At 51.0% G+C, this 17340-nt stretch overlaps 1 protein-coding gene across 1 annotated transcript in view; it reads right to left on the reverse strand.

Annotated features, from left to right (window-relative positions):
- Positions 1 to 6954: 6954 nt before the first annotated feature.
- The window catches only part of CORO2B (coronin 2B), a 126737-nt gene continuing 116351 nt past the window's right edge, over positions 6955 to 17340 (reverse strand). Inside the window, exons 7-12 of the mRNA XM_063090375.1 lie at positions 16071 to 16175; positions 15433 to 15529; positions 12211 to 12323; positions 11782 to 11872; positions 11445 to 11584; positions 6955 to 7309 (exon numbers count right to left, since the gene is read on the reverse strand). Coding sequence (XP_062946445.1) covers positions 7178 to 7309; positions 11445 to 11584; positions 11782 to 11872; positions 12211 to 12323; positions 15433 to 15529; positions 16071 to 16175 — 678 coding nt within the window. The 3' untranslated portion in view covers positions 6955 to 7177. The remainder of the gene's footprint in view (positions 7310 to 11444; positions 11585 to 11781; positions 11873 to 12210; positions 12324 to 15432; positions 15530 to 16070; positions 16176 to 17340) is intronic.

Genomic DNA, 17340 nt, shown 5'->3' on the forward strand with positions numbered 1-17340 from the left:
TGTTGATTCTGTAGTCCCCGATGTACCTCCTTCCCACTCCAGCCAGCAGTATTTGTTGCTGGAAGGATCAGGATTCTGATAGCTGCAATGCACAAACAAACCAATAAATAATCAATGCTTAACTTTTGAACTTCTAAACAGATTTCCAAAAATTCATAGCTCAGACAATAGTCTTGAAAGCCAAGGCTTTTTTTTTTTTTTTTTAATTTGAAGAGAAGAAGGGTTTGGCGCTAGAGAAAGCAGGTCATAGTGCTTATGCAAGAGATTGGAGAGAGGCTGCGTGAAGAGCCAGAGTACCTATCCTCCTACCAAAGTCAAGATTAGGGGTCGGAGCCACTTAGGGTGGAGCAGGAGGCGGTCAGTGGGTGGAACCAGACCTGGAGGGATTAGGTAAGGCAGAGGCAGCATCCAAAGGATCCAGGGAAGGCAGGGCCAATGCCCACTGGGCTCTGCTGCCACCTTGGCCTGTGTTGAGATCTACTTGACCTGTGCATCTCACTGGGGAGAGCTGCCAGTCAAGTGTCCAACAGAAGTGACACCTGGACCACCCTGAATCCGCTCATCCCATCCAGCTACCCACGTGCGCAATCCCTCTTCTGGTCCAGTGGGGCAGTGGTGATATGGGGGGGAAAGCCCCAGCACCCACACCTGGTAAACTGAATGGTACAGCCTGAGATTTCATCCTAAGGCAAGCAGTCGAAGCTAATCCTAAGCCTTTACTTGCGTTTAAAATGTCTTTAAAATTAAAAAACCTTCCTCTCTTATCCCATTACCCTGAGATAATCACTGCTAATCATCTCAGTCCTTCCAGACATTTCTCTCTGTACTGCATATGAATTTTAATTATAAACTAGACTGAAACCTCTTGGAGACCAAGGACCATGTCTTACTCATTTCTTTAGTTCCAGCACCCAGGACAAAAGCTGATGCAGAAAAGGCATTTGGTAAATATTTGATAAAATAATTCTTGAATTATTGAAAACTGTCTTAAAAACTCAGGAGGCAATGAAAAAGAACCTATTTTCATTATTATTACAAATGATTTTGGACAACTATGTGAATTTCATGGATCCTGAGAGGCTGGTGGGGATAAATTAAGGTGGGAGATCCCTGGGGGGTGGAGGGTTTCGAATCATGCTGTTAAGAAGCCCCAAGGGGCAGCCAGGTCTTGCAGTGATAAAAGAATCCAATAAGTTTTTTGTTTTGGGGGGTTTTTTGGTGGCTAGCTGGTATGGGGATCTGAACCCTTGACCTTGGTGTTCCAGCATCACGCTCTAACCAACTGTAACTGGCTAGTCCTCCAACAAGTTTTCTTAAGACTGGTCCTTCCTCTTCCACGTACCCAAAAGGACATTTGCTAAGCGAGGTGGAGCCAGCAGTATTCTGGGTCCTCTGCTGGTGTGGTGGTGGTTTACAAGAGACGTATAAAACACTGCCCCTACCTTCATGGAGTGCCCCGTTTGACAGTAGGGACTGTGTCATTTCTCAGCTCTGGTTCCATTCCTGGGAGTTCTCCTAACATGCCCCCCTCCCCACCCTCCTCCTGTCTCCTTATCCCACTCCTCCCACCCCACTCCCTGATCAGGGTCAGTTTCTTACCTCAGCAAGCTCTTTCAAGTCTTCCCTGACCACTGCCCCAGTCCAGGCCAGCGCCACCTCCCTCCTGGACCACTAACCCACATGCCCCGACCTGGTTTCCCTGTGTGAGTGTTGCTCTCTAATTCCTTCTCTTGGAAGCGGCCAGAGGGAGGTGTCCATTCCTGCTTCAAGTCCTTCGTTGTCACCAGGAGTGGAGTCCAGCCTCCCAGGGCAAGAATTCAGGGCTTCCTCAGTCTGGCCCCAACCCGACCCCTCTTCCTTTGTATCCTGGGCTGTACCGTGCCTGGAAGCAGAGACCTCAGGTGACCGCTCTGTTTTTCTCATCAGTAGCTTCCTGGAGACTGTGTGGGCTGGAGCTGATGTGCCCCAGGGCTGGGCTGTGACCACCCGGGCTGCAGAGGTCTGGCCTGGACCCCTGCTCCTCCCTCCACCTCCTATCTTGCCCTCCCTTTCACTTTTTGGCTCTTCCTTCTGCCACCTCCTCAGCTCTGAGCCTCATAGAATTGCAGACTCTCCAGGCAGAAAGTGTCCTTCCTTGTCATTATCCCTGAGGGGGAACTGCTCATGGTCACAGAACAGGTCGGGGGGACAGGCATCCTGACCAAGCCTCTTCCTGGCTCTGCAGTCTCAGGGAAGAGGGTGAGGGGAGCCCCCGCCTCTGGCTGCTCCTTGGAGGCAGCCGACTGCTAGGGCAGGGGGAGGGTGCGGCTGACCCGTTGAGCCTCTCTTCTCGTACACTCGCCCTCTTTCAAATTCTGGCTGTTCTGTGTGCCCACTTTGTCATGAAACTCTGGTGCCTATGGTTGGGTCATTAATTCTGGGGTGGGGTGCGAGGTGGGAGAAGGGACCCAGCTCAGAAAAATGGGCTTGATAGGAAGGCCATCATCTGCCACCTGCTGGCTGGATTCAAGTTTCTAGCAAACTCTTCCTGGTCTTTGAATCTTGCTGTCATCACGATGACCTTGAACTTCAAGATCTCTCTGCTCAGCGACCCCACCTTCCTCCTCCCACTTGAAACCCGCCCTTTTTCTTTGTCCCCACATTTCCTTCACTCAATCTGTTTACCGTATTTACACCAGCATCCCAGTCCCGGGTGGATTTGTATATGAAGACAGCTCTGGCAAGGGCAATGCTTAACCCAAAGGGACTGTGTGCCAATGGGGGGGTTCCAGGCAGAGTGACAACCCAGGCATAAGGGAAGAGCTCTGGGACAGGAATGTCCTAGAACTCCTCAGACCCCACCCTGTAGATGCTGTCTGAGTAAGGCTGACCCATTTGTGCTTGTTACCGAATTAAAATTCCAAGAAAAGACAGGCTGCAGGTTGTTCCCGAATAGGAAACACACATACACAGAATGAAGAGTTTCTGCCAACATCCCAGACAGGGGCCTCTTCCCTTCCCTGCAGCACAGGCCTGCTGTCCCCAAGCTGGCCCACTGCCTTGGGGGGAGGAGAGGGATCTGGTGCTGCTTCCTGTGGCAAGGTAAGTGTCTGCCTCTGCTCCAGGCAGCCCTTGTCACCACAGCCCTTCCAAGCAGGAAGGCTGGGGGCGGGGGCCTGGTGGTGGGGTGTTTTCAGTATGAAGTCATTTCCCACTACGAAGAAGCAGCCACGTTCTACACGGTCCACTGGCAGTCTGGGATGTTTGCCCAGTGCCAGGAGAGAGTCTAAAAATGCCCAAGCCCATCTTGGGATCTCAGGAGGCTGGTTGGAAGACTACCCAGGAATCAGCAAATTCCAAAACAACTGCCCACTCCACGCTGAACCCAGCTGAGGGAGAAGCTCGTTCTAGCCTCCAGGGGCTCCACGTCCTGCTGTATGGTATGATGCCCCCAGATAGACCATAGGCTGGACCCCCTCACTGGCGAGATTGTTCTTTCCAATCTCTGGGTTCCCAGTGTCCAGTAGTGAGTAGCTCCAGTTATTTGGTGTGTGTTCAACTGAGTTTAAAAGCTAATTAGGCGTCAGGGGGCAGGACAAGGAGTTCTAGGCATGCCCAGGAGGGTGCCCTTGCTGATGGCAGGAGTATTAGGGACCTGTCCATAGAAGAGAAGGGTGTGGAGTGTATCCTAAGATTTTCTTACCAGGAGATATGATGGGGGCAGACCCCTGGTGGGGAGCATGCCAGTGGAAACAACACGGTGGGCTAGGCCATCACTGGCGGAATGACCAGCGCAATGACTAGGCATGGACTGTACCCTAGCTTAGAAAGAACTTAAGGACACATGGCCAACCAGTGGAGAATTGATGGGTCATTCAACAAATGCCATTGGGAAAATGGGCTACTGGGAGCAGGGAGGGGGAGCAAGTTTGACCCTGACCTTAGGCAATTTACCATAATAGGTAATGATTACAGATCTGCTGAGTTGGACTCTGAATTGAGGATCAGGTGGGACAGATGAGACAGATCACCTTGTTTATTCACCTGTTCCCCAGGCCTAGGCAGGGGGAAGCCTGTTGGGCAGCCAGCTCCATCTTCCTCAGCATTCTAGGAGAAGGAGCTTAGGAAGGCCAGGCTTTCAACCAACTTAGAATTTCTTTGGAACCCAGCCAGGCTTTGTGAATTGGTCAGCAGCAGAAACTCCAGGGGTGCCTTTGTTCAAATTCACATTCAGCAAAAGTTCTTTTCTGCACCCAAGCTTGTGGGAAACCATCCTCTGCTTCCCTTTTCTGGATAAACTTCTGTTTGCACCACTAGCACTAGACAAGGGGTGGTCCTGGGGATTTGTCCTATACTCCCAATGGCTATAATGGGAACCTGAGATGTCAGGCCAGGAAGGGACCCTACCAATTACCCCATCCCCTCATTTTATAGATGGAGAAAATGAGGCCCAGAGAGGAAAAGTGACTCATTCAGTGTCACACAGCCGGTCAGGGGAGAGCTGCGCCTGACCCTCGTCCCAGTGTCTGCCCACTGTTCCTCTGCAGCCCTTTCTGGTTTCCTCCTTGACACTTTCTTTCTAAGGCTTACGCTGCTTTCCTCTGGCTCTCCTGAGTTTCCTGTGGTGTCCACTCTGCTACATGCCTGTCTGCTCTGCAGCCTGACACCTCTTCTCCAAGACAGCCCTGGCTTGCCGATAGAGGGAGGATGACCAGCGTCCCTTGTCTCATGATGAGCCCCAGCCTCCTCCCAGAACAGACTCTGCCCAGCTCTGAGCCAGGCGGGGGACTGGAGCATGTACCACCTCTGGCTCTGGACTCAGAGTCACATCCCTGTGTGCCCCCCGCTACACTGGCTGAGTTGCCTTGATCATCTCCCTGCTCTGGGCCTGACCACTCTTCTTGAAAATGAGAATAGTAATGGAACGTACCAATTACAGCTGCTGTGAAGACCAAATAAGTCAGCATATGGAACTGTGCTTTGTCAACTGTGAAGCACTACTCAATGTAAAATGTTGGTGTCCCCCAGACCCCAACACAGGGCTGGACACAGAGCAGGTATCTATTGAATAACTGTAGAACAGTGGTTCTCAACTGGGGGCAATTTTACCCCTTCCCCCCAGGGGATATTGGGCAACATATCAAGACATTTTGGTTGTCACAACTGGGTGGAGGTTGCTATGGAATCTGGTTGGAGGCCAAGGATACTGCTAAACATCTTACAATGTACAGGACAGCTCCCACAGCAAAGAGTTACCTGGCCCTGAATGTCAATAGTGCTGAGAAGAATGAAAGTGTGAAATTATATCTGTAGGTACAGACGTGGGTTGTCATTCCAGAAAGGCAAAGGAGCTGTGGCTGGGGAGTTGACTATCAAGATACCACAGTGACCAAGACCTGGAGCCATCCCGGGTTGAATGAGATGGCCATGCCTAGGTTTGATAAGTTGAAAACATTTTATTTCAGTTCTATCCTTGGGAGGCAGCATAAATAATCACAGAAGACCACAAAGGTCAATGGGGAAGAAAAAAAAGCTCCAGAAGTGTGGGGAGAAGATGGGTGGTGACACTGTCTAGCTGTGGGGGTGGGGGTGAGGAGACCCTGCTGCAGCCGCTTGGGAGGATGGAAGGTCTTAGAGGAAAGGCCTGAGGGGTGGGAGGCTTTCCCCTGCCCAGTTCACCTGGAGGGGCTTCCTGGCCTTTGTGGACAGGATGTTCTGCAGAGTGGCCACGGGACACAGCAGGCATGGGGTATCACATGTCTTATAGATCCTAGCTAAGGAAGGAGAAGAGTGGACACCCATTTCTTGATCCCCAGATCTCACCCCCGAACTGTAACTTTTCTGAGAACAGTGTTTGTGGACTCCGTGTGGGTAGTGGGAAACGAAGGGAGAAAAGAAACAGGAGGAAAAAAGAAAATGTGTAGAAGACCAAATGAAATGTGGCATGTCAGATTATGTGACTTTGGAGCACTTCTGCAAACTGGGCAGATGTGAGGCTCAGTGAGATCCTGTGTGTCAAAGAACTGTGTAAACTTTAAAGTGCTATACTGATAGGAGTGGCTGTGGTCATTCTACGTGCATAAGGCTGAGACTGGCTGAGAGAGTGGTGCTGAGCATCCCTAGAAGCCATCAGACCCCTGCTCTGTTGTCCCCAGGGCCGAGCTCCACCCTTCTCAGCCTCAGCTTCCAGGAGGAAGAGACCTCATCTCAAATGGAGTCCGCTGGGGGGGTGGGAGCAGAGGGTGCGGGCCAGGAAGGCCTAGGGGCACTGAGTGTGAGGGGCCTCAACTGGGCCTCTAAGTGTGGCACGTTGGCACTACTGGTGTTGGGCAGACGATAGAAGTGGCTTCCAGTTCTCATTCTCCACAGAGATTTGGGCGCTGGTGAAGCCCACAATGGGATTGGCATCTTGATGTAGTAGGAAGGGCTCTGGCCTTGGGGTCTGGACACCCAGAGTCCTGGTCCTGGGTCTGCTCTTGACCTATTGGGTGACTTGGTAATTGCTTCCCCATTGCAAACCTCAGTTCTGTCATTTGTCAAAAGGGGACACTAATCCCCACCCTGCCTGGCTCACAAATTAAATGGGCAAAGGGTGTGCAAGAGCTCTGAAGAGAATCCTGGGGGGTGCAGGGGTCATTATGGCCTTGGAGAGCAATCCTCTTAATTCCCTGAAGACAAGGGGGAAGGAAGAGACAGAAAGGAGCTGGGCTGCTCGCTGCCCCTGTCGGGTGAATCAGGCTTCCAGGGCTGCGGAGAGAAGAGAGCGGCAGGACTGGGGAGGGAGAACTCCCGCCTGCAATGCAGTCCTTCCTCTGTGGTACCATCAGTGATGCTGAGATGTCCTGGCAGCCCCCTGGCAGGGGAAAAGTCGAGTTTTACATCTAGCTGGGATCCCGCTTCCTCCTCTGCTCCCTGGTCCATTGAGGGCACTCCTCTGGGAGTCTGTGGTCTTCGCCCAGCTGAGGGGAAGCCTGGCTCCTGGGGTGACAGGGAAAGGGGCTGCCAGTTGGGGGGTCTCCAGAAGAGGCTGGAACTTTTATTAGCATGAGGTCAGGAGGTCAAAGGTCAGCTTCCAGTTCTTGAGTTGATAGGCAGGCTCCAGTCCTGGCTCTGTCTCTGGGGTCACTGGATATGGGGAAGTTTGGGAGCGAGTAGAAACAACGGAGAGACCAGCTTAGAAAACAACCCGACTGGGAAGCTAACAGTTCTTGGGGCTGTTGCGCAAGTTTTTCAGTTCCAGCTGGAGCTGCCTCATGCGGATGTCCTTCTGGGCCAGCTCCTCTTTCAACCGCCGAATCTCATCCTGCTGCCGGAAGAACATTCGGAGGAGCTGGGGTGGGTGAAGAGAGGCGGCCAGGGAGAGAGCAGGTGAGAAGAGGATTTCCTCCATGGGTCTCCAGACACCCCCCACCTCCACCCCACACTCTCCCCATCCAGGCTCTGCCCATCACCCCAGGCCTTCCACTGCGGGCTCCACCTCAACATCCCCAGTTGACCCTCCCTACTCCAGGCTCAGTCCATGGCTCCTACTTTCCCTTATGAGGTAGGGAAAAAAAAGAAAACCTTCCCGTTCATTCATGAGGAAGGAGTGATGTCACACACTCCAGTTTTCAAATATCCCAAGCTCACCCCTTTATGGGTCCAAGCCCATGCTGTTCTTTACCATTCCGGAGGGAAACCTTTCTCAGATGTTTTGCATCCTTCCCTTCTTAAAGAGGCTCAGGATACAGAATGGAATCTAGCTTTTTCCCTGCTGACATGGGACTATGACAGGAATTCCAAAGTTTGCACCGGGCAGTGATTCATTTACCGAGGGTGGGTGGCATGGGCAAGCAGAGGTATCTTGGCAGACCTTCATTGAATGACTCCCCAGATTAACCTGTCTCTCTATGTCTTCTGTAAAACATATGGTCAGATGCCCACTGAACACTGATCCGCAGCAGGCACTCGCAGACCACTGCACGCTTGAGTTGAATGTTACCCGCAGTCAGCTGTGCTTGTTCTCAAACTTCCTGGTGTGAATTACATTTGCTATTGTAATTGCATAATTTAATTAAATATGATATAAACTGATGAAATGAATACCAAAAGAGTTGCTGTTTCTATAAAAACTTAGTTAAATGCTTTAGAAAATCTTGTTAAAAGTGATGCTAAAAAATTGTGGCTGAATTAGATATGGATGATATAATCATAAAGGATTAGGGAACATTCTATATCTTGATTGTGTGATAGTGGCTACATGACTGTTAGGGAAAACATTGTAAAAACTAGGGCTTTGCATTCAGATTGACTTTAAAAGTTCTTGTTCTCCCTAAAAGAAACTGAAACTGGAAATTGGAGTTATGGTGTGATTTATGTGAAAAGACACGGCAGATTCCGCCCAAGGAAGACATCTTCAAAGAAAAGGTCTTGGTCCTGCATCTAAATATGCTCAGGGCCAGACGGTTGCTCACTTGGGAGAGTGTGGTGCTGGTAACAGCAAAGTCACAGGTTTTGATCCCCATACTGGCCAGCTGCCAAAATAAATAAATATGCTAAATGCATGTATATGTTTTATGTTTTCAAGGAAAATAAATGCTTTAGAGAATGTATCATTTTTATGATTCCCTCCTTTAACTGACTTTTTAAAAAAATTTTAACCAACAAACCATCAGTTCTGGTTATGTCTGTTCAGAGGGACAATATACTGTTTGCTCATACATTATGTAATTTTATACACTTGTGCCTTCCAAGTTCTCAAAATTTCTTTGCACAGTATTTTGGTCCACTTTTGTCAAAAATAACTGGCTTTACTGAGGTGTAATTCACATACCATAAAATTCACTCATTTAAAGTGTAGAATTCAGTGATTTTAGTAAAGCTACTGAGTTGTACAACCATCAGTCTCTTTCCCTGTGTCAAGCTACCAGTTGTCTCTTTACACTTAGATCCATGTGTCTGCCTTTCATGGCCCCAGTTTCTAATTGGTTGCTTCCTATCTGTGTGATGATTAAAATTGTGGGTAAAACCAGAGTCAGCAGACTCTGAGCAAGTTCTTCTCAATGAGGAAGATGCACAGCTTTACAGTAGAGAGATTATGGCATCTATATTTTCTGCTCAGAGACTCCTTAAAATTTTCCTCCGGGTTCTCAGGTCTTATTCATATAGACAAGTCTATAGCTATATGTTATTTGATTTAACTACTGTTCAAGCCTGCCTTCTCCATACCCAAGCCCTTGTTAAAGCCCCCTTTAGTTACTGCAGCAACCCATGTATCTCTATCTTCAAAAAGTAGGGCACTTTTCCTGGGCTCCCAAGCTAGGGCAGCAGGGGGCTGAGGGCCTCAGTCACGCCCCCCTAGCACCCACAACCAGCCCGGTGACAACCACTGAGCCACAGCAGGAAGCTCCCCAGTCTCCCGAGCCAGGGTGGTGGGGGGCTGAGGGACTTAGCCACACACCCTTGACATCTGCAACCAGCCCAGCAATGACCACCGAGCTGCCACCAGAACCCCCCTGGTTTCCCCTGCCAGGATAAGGGAGGTGCCACGGTCCTCAACCAAGACCCCCTCCTTTCTACTCCTCCCACCCTATTTCCCTCCCCCTTCCCCTCTCCCCCTCACTCCCAGCTGCTCCACAACATCTTAGAATGTAAAAAAAACATTAATAAATTTTAAAAAAAAGGAAATTAGAAAAGAAAACATTTAAAAAAAGAAGTAGGGCACTTTTTCCAAAAAAGGGCACTTTGAGCTGGGCCAAAGGCAAAGGTTGCAGCCTCTGAGCCTCTTCTACGAAGCCCACCCCTTTTTTAAAAAATGAAAAATGTTAAATATATACAGAAGTAGAAAGTATAGCATCACGAACCCCCAAGCACCCATCACCCAGCTTCAGCAAATCATATGACCACTCTTGCTTTATCTCTGCTCCTACCCACTTCTTCTGCACCACCTGCCCCCACTCAGGGATTATTTTGAAGGAGATCCCATTTATCACATGATTTTGTCTAGCCCTAGAAATCTGAACATCCCTTTACAATAGCACATAAATATATTTTATGGCAATTATCAGGTTGCCTCTCAATCTCCCCTATAAGACTATGAGGTCCCAGAGGTCAAGGCTAGTCTTATTTTCATTCATAATAGTGATAACGTAAGTTGGTGAGACAGGCACCATCTAAGAAGGCTCCATGTTATCCCCACCCCTCAAGGGTGGGTTGGACCTAATAGCTTGCTTCAAATGAATAGAAAAAGGCAGAAGTGATGGGATGTCATTTCCAAGATTAGGCTATGAAAACACCGTGGCTTCCATCTTGGACTCCCTGTCTTGCTCTCTTGCTTGCAAGCTCTGAGGGAACCCAGCTGCCATGTTGTGAGCTGCCCTATGGAGAAGTTCACATGGCAAGGGCCTGAGGGAAGCTTTTGGCCAGTAGCCCATGAGGAACTGAGGCCCTCAGTCTAACAGCCTTTGAGGACATGAGTCCTACCAGCAATCATGTGAGTGAACTTTGAAGCAGATTTTCTTCAAGTTGAGCCTTTGGATGTGACTGCAGCCCCAGTTGACAGTGTAATTGCACCCTCACGAGAGACCTTGAGCCACAGGCACCCACACAAACTGTGAGGTAATAAATGTTTGTGGGCTTAAGTCGTTAAGTTCTGGGGTAATTTGTTACACAGCAATAGAGAGCTAATACAGTTGGCTTCTTTCTTTGAGCACTTGATATGAGCCAGGAGGAGTCCTGGACACTTGTGGATTATCTCTTCAATGCTCACAGCACTTCCTGTCCCCCCTTTACCATAAGGAAATGGAAAGGTCGGGAAACTTGCTCAGTCACATCTAGGAAGTGACAGAGCCAGGACTCAAATGCGAGTGGGGCCATGCAGCCACCTCTACCCTAGGGGCATCAAGCCTCATGCCTGGCGCACAGCAGACATTCTCAAGTCCTGGCTGAACTGCAGTGGCGCCAGGGACTGGGGGTGCGGGTTGGAAGGAGGTGCCTTCAGAGACATGGACAAGGCTTGGCTCTGGCTGCCCCTGAATGGATCGTTCCCATTCCAATGGTACAAAGAGCACTTTCATAACCACCCGGCCTCTTCCACGAAGACAGGAAGCATCAGACCCCGTCTCTGCTGCAACGCCTGGGAGGAAGGCACAGCTGTAATGCACGTGCCCCGTTATCAGGAATTTATAACTCCCATAACACCAAATGACAGCAACATTCCGAAATGAATTCATGAGGAGACGCATAACTCTGTGGGTTAGTAAATTTGAGGTGGGGGGAGGGGCAGGGACCTAATATCTCCACTACATCCCAGCCCCTATTTATTGGGGTCAGAGGCAACGGAAGCCAATAACAGGCTACTTATGGTTTTTGTCACAGAAAGAAACATGACTCAGAATGGAGCTGGCTTAAAGGCCTGAAGCCAATAATTGAAATGTAAAGGCCTCACTCTTCCAGGACCTGTGGAGGCAATAACTTATATTCCTTACCTCGTTCTCTGTTCTGGGTGGGACATTTTCTAATAAATCTATTCCATTGACCACAACGCTCTTCTTTTCTTTGATGGGAGCCTTAAATACCATTTTTGAGGACTTCTTATAGCCTTCTTTCAAAGACATCAGCACGGGATCTAAGAAAGGCAAGGGAAAGGCTCTCACGGACAATTCCATGGACTGGCAAGTGATGGCGTATTTCATTCCACTGCACGTGACAGATGCTGGGTGTGAGGGAAACAGGGGGTCATGCAGGGGGACCTGGGGCAGGCTGGGTCCTGGGCAAAGGCTGCAGCCTCCGAGCCTCTTCCATGAAGACCACCCCCTGCGGTACCTCGGTTGATGCCTCCCAGCCATTCATCCGGGGTCAGAGCTGGCTCTGTGCCTGGTGTCATGGGGTAAATATCTTCCTGGTAGGAATCCGACTGCAGCAGGGGAGAAGGGTGCAGAAGAATGGACAGATGGGGGGCTGCTGAGAAAGCCCCTGCTCTGCAGTCTGAATTCTCCTCACTGACCTCCAGTCGTGCCACCCGCTCTCTTGCCCCAAGCCTTTGCACTCACAGTGTCTCCCGCCTGGAGCTACTCCCCTGCACTCATGAGCCAGCTGAACTGTCCCACCCCTGCAAATGTCCTCCGCCCCCCCACCCCAGATTGACCCCAGTCTACAGCACCTCTTCATGTAGGCTCCTCCAGGCTACAGGCAGCAGTGAACAAGCTGGGATTCAATGCAGGGCCCCATGGAGCCCACCCCAGCCCCACTTACCCTCCGTGGCACGATCATGGAAATGGGCTCAATCAGGCCCTTGAGCGTCACCAGTTTGTAGAAGCGGAACACCTCACAGGCCGACACATCCAGGCCGTGCTTGGGCATGACCCCTGTGGACAGGCACACACAGCTCCATGGGGTCCCAAGGGCTCCCTCTCAGCACACTGCCCCCCTCATGTTCTTGGCCAGGAGAGAGGTTGAGGTGGTGCTCACTTAGGTTTGGATGCAATGACCCACACAGAGGGCAGAGGGCAGGCTGGGGCGTCTTGAATCAGGTTCTGTCTCTTGGTGGTAGCTTCTCAAGTAAGCGCCCGGAGCCGGACCTGCCCGACCACCATGCCCTCTTTAGAACTGGGGCCTTTTAGAACTGGAAGGGACTGCAGAAATACTTAAAGCTAGTCCACACCTTTCACAGAGGAGACTCCTGAGGGTCGGAGGGCAAGGGTCTGCCAAGGTCACAGAGCAGGGGCAGGGCCACAGAACCCATCACATTCTGCAATGCACAGTCTTCCCTAAGCCTCTGTCTCCAGTTTTCAGAGAGAAAGGAGGGAGAGGCCATTCCCCATACTCCCTAGAGGTTTAAACATAGCCTACAATTACTGTTCTGTTGAACGTCTTCTAGAAACAGCACTGCGTGCACATGTTGTGTGTGTGTGTTCACTAGCCACAATGTCCCTAACAGCTACTTCTATGAACACCTACAACAGGAAGGTGAGGCATTGGGGTGTTAGAAGCACAACTCTAGGGTCAGACAAACTCAGGTTTGAATCCTGACTCTGCTCCTCTTTCCAGCTGGAAGTCCTTGGGCAAGTCACTCTCTGAGCTTCTTGGACAGTAGTGACCCCACATGAGACAGTCGGGGATTAAGTGCAAAAATGTTCATTAACTGCCTGGCACAGTGACGAGCACCAGGGTGTTAGTTTCTTTCCCTGTAAAGTGAATACAAGTTAAGACTCTACCTCTCCTGGACTGGAATGGGAGGCCGCTCTTCCAGATAAAGGAATTCCAGGAGCCGGAGGGAACTGGCTACCCGGGTGAAATCTGGGTTTGAATTCCGCCTCACCACTTACTTATCAGCTACATGACTTGCCTAGGGTGGGTTGCTTAATTTCTTTGAACTTACGAAAAGTGCCTGGCTCATCGTCAGTGCTCAATAGTGGCCACAGCTGAGGAGGATGAGGGTGAAGACCAGGAAGAGGTTGAGAAGAAAATCATCCTTGGTTCTTCCCTCTCCTTTTTCCTTCCACCCCACCACATTTGATATCTTAGCAAGTTCTGCTGACCCCACTTTCTAAGCATCTCCCAAGCTCATCTCCTTCTCCCCATCTGCATGCTGTCCACCTGGTTATCTTCCTTCCTTGCCTAAAAGTCCACAATTACTTCCTAACTGGTCTCCCTGCTGCCCTCCTGCCCCTCTCAAATCCATTCTCTCCAATTCATTCTCTCTACGGAAGCCAGACAATCTTAAACTAACAATTCATAGCACGTCATGCTGTCCCAACTCCCACCCACCCACCCACACAAAGAAAACCCTCCAGCGCTTTCCCAATAAAATCAAAACTCCTCTCCCTGGCTAATGCCTCCATGGGATTCAGTGTCTGCCCTCCTCTCTGACTTTGTCTCCTAACACCCTCCCCATCTCCTGCTATGTCACAGTCTCTGCTACACTTAGCCACACTGACCTCCCTTCTGTTCCTGGAACATGCCAGGCTCATTCTGGCCACAGGGCCTTTGCACTGACTATTCCCCCTGCTGGGACTACTCTTCTCCCTTCCTGCCTTTCAGATCTCAGCTTAAAACATCATCTCTACAGAAAGGCCTTCCCTGACCACCTGGTCTAAAGTAGCCCCCAGTCACTTTCTGTTCTATCACCCCATTTGATTCTCTGCCTAGAACTCAATCCCATCTGCTATTTTTCTTACTTGTTTGTTTATTGTCCATCCCTCCCACGCCCCACCCCCGCCAGCCCCAGTGGAATGTGAGCTCTGCAAGAGTAAGGCTGTGTTGTTTTACTTACCACTGTACCAGGTCCAGGGGCTGGTACACAGTTGGTACCCAACGAGTGTTTGTTGAACAACCATGTCAAGGAGCAGGAGGAGTCAAGTCCTCCTGTACACATGGTCTCTAAGCTTTACAACAGCCCTGTAAGGTGGGTTTGGTTATCCCCATTTTACAGATGAGAAACTGAGACTTGGAGGGGTTAAGTACACAGTTAAGCCAGAATGTAAACCCAGATCTGACTCCAAAGTCCAGACTGCTTTTTACACTGCTTGATGAATGGTGGTGGCAAGTGAGGTGGGGATGACAGAGAGTTGGGGAGGAGTGATGTCAATGGAATCGTCCTCAGGATCTCAGACACCTCTGGACCTGCCTTTGGCTACTGGTCACTGAGGTGGGCTCTCAGGCCTTTTCAGCCCTGATGTCCCTGAACAGGCTCTCAGGCCCTGTCCATAATACCAGATCCACCGGGGGAACAAGCAGGACTCAAGCTCCAAGGAGAAGGGTCACCCTCAGAGGTGAGAATGGGGCCCCAGAAGGTACTCATTTCACTGGGAGATTTGGACCCCAAATGGGGAATTGCTGAGCCACATGCACTGCCAGCCTAGTTGTAGGAGGGAAAATGTGTTGTAGACTCAGTGATGGGAGAATGTGGGGTCTGAAGGACGTCTTGCCTGATTCACTACAGCCCATCAATTCTGGAGTTCTCTCTAGGGTATTGCCTGAGAACACAGAGAGCTCAGGGCTGCAGCCATGGGGACACCTGGGACTTCTTCCTGCCCTTTCAGGCAAGAACAGAGCTGCTGCTGAGGCCTGGGAGTCCTTGGCTTTCCAGAGGCTCAGGAAGGGGCCTGGGTCTAGACCCCACTCTGACCTTTAGTTACTGAGCTGCCTCCCACCCATGTCATAAGCACTCTGGGCTTCAGTCCTCCCATCTGCAATTCATGATGATGACACGGAGCATGCCCCTACAGGCTGCTGATGAACAGAGATGACTGTGGAAAGACAGCACAGGTCAGACGGGCAGGACAGGCAGGCTGAAGAGGAGCTGGCTGCCCATCCACCAGGGGTGGCACCTGTGGGTCCTATTCTGACTTGCACATGAGCTTGTGGCCTTCTGAGTCTGACTTTCTATTTAAGGGGGGGGGGGTGACCCATGAGCCAAATGTCTGGTCTCCTGTTCTATAGCGTCACAGCCATGGCAGCCTCTGAATCCCTTACCGAGGCCTTTCTGCGGGGCTGGGGAGCGGAACTCCATGAGGTAAGTCAGGTAGGGCTTCTCAGTGCTGATCTCGTAGTACCGGATGTTTCCATCCCCCTGGGGGCAGGAGAGAGGGAGGTAAAGAAGGTGTGGGGGAGGGGAGGGCTGAGAAAGCCCTGGTCCCAGGGGTCTGCTGAAGAGCGCTCCTCTCATGCCTCAGAGGTGGTCAAAAGACCAGGGAGACCTCTAGACCCTTGGTGGGTCCACCATGGGTGTTTATTGGGGGTGGAGGAGTGGGTGTGGGATGGGCTGGTGTGTGTGTGTGTGTGTGTGTGTGTGTAGACAGCCTTTCCGACAAACAAGGTCACCGAAGATCTGGCAGGTGCCTCAAATTCCATCACTCATCACTGTCTACACTTCAGGCTCTGATCTTTATTCCAAAGTAAACCCCACTCCAACTCACCTTTTAAGGAATTCTCAGGCACTGAGTGTCTGACTTGAGGGTGGGTGTTAATGGAGCAGGGTGAGACCCAGGAACCTGGGTTGGGTCAGGGTAAGAGGTTGGGCTGGCTCTTCTTAGGGGGTAGGGCAGGTGCAGGGGCACACTGGGGCAGGGGTCTCCCACAGGCTGCCCCAGTCCCTCTCCACCTTCTACTACCTTTCCAGCCAGGTAGAGCATGTGGGTATCAGCATCGTAGAAGGGGAACAGGAGGCCAGACAGCCCATCAATTTCCTCCTCGATCAGGGGCATGGACAGGTCCTCCTGTGGGGAAAGGAGTGGCTATCAGCCTGTGTCCAGGCAGGATGGCACGCCACCTTCCGAAATTCCAGCTAAGCCACCCCAGAGCTACCATCCCTTTATGTCAAGATGCCCCTCAGATGTTAAAAAGCCTGTCCTATGTGTGGGACAAGACTAGTCTACCTGTCATGAAAAGCAGCCTCGGGCAGTGGAAAGGGTCTGCAAATAGGAGGAAGGGGACTTGCTCCCTAAACCCACTATTTGCTATGTGTCCTCAGGTAAGTATCTTGCTCTCTCTGGAGCTCAGCCCCCAACTCTGGAAAAAGAGGGTGAACATCTTGCAGGTGTGCCTGGGCACTGTCCCTTGAAAACCTTCTGTACCTGAGCTTCACCTCTGGAGGTCTCCATCTGGTTTGACTGCTGGTGATGCTGTCAGAGCTGGGTGTGTGGCCCAACTCCTGACTCTCTGAGGAAGTGACCTCCCGAGACCAGTGGATGTTTCCTTTAGCCCAAACCTAGAGGCCACACCTTGGCCCTCTGGCCCTCCCTCCACCTCACTTCTGCCTCTGTCCAGTTGTGCCCTCAGTAGTACTTTTCAGAATAGAGAGTATGCAGCTGGATGGACCCTAACACATGCCTCTCTTCCAATTGCTTGTATAACTGATGGGGAAACAGGCCTTGCCAAGAAGTCATACAGAAAGTTGGGCGTCCTCTTCCCATACCAGCTGCTGACATCTGAGGCCTGCTCACTGGCCCATGTCTCTGCTCTGGGTAAGCTGGTGGGAGGGGATGGATGGGGAGGAGACTGGACACTGGTCCCCACGACCCCAAAGACCCAGCCAGGAGTCCAGCCAGGTCTGCTGGAGACCATAGTTTGCCTTGAGTGTGGGCACAGATGCATGCTGAGGGGAGCAGAGTGTTTGGGGCAGGGGAGCCAAGCTCTGCACCAATCCTAGTGTGAAAATGCTTACTCAGCTGCCTTGGGGGTTCTGGGGGTCCTTGGTCAGAAGTGGCCAGAGGGTCTGCCAAGCCCAGTGGGCTCCATGCTCCACACCACAACAGAATCCCAGCACATGCTCATAGTGCACATGTATGCCTGTATCTGGGCAGATCTGTGACCACCTCTGTGAAGGTTAATTCTAGGTGTCAACTTGATTAGATGAAGGAATGCCAAGAAAACTGGTAAAGC

This window comes from Cynocephalus volans, chromosome 3 (genome assembly GCF_027409185.1).
Source record: "Cynocephalus volans isolate mCynVol1 chromosome 3, mCynVol1.pri, whole genome shotgun sequence".
NCBI classification, from domain to species: Eukaryota; Metazoa; Chordata; class Mammalia; order Dermoptera; family Cynocephalidae; genus Cynocephalus; species Cynocephalus volans.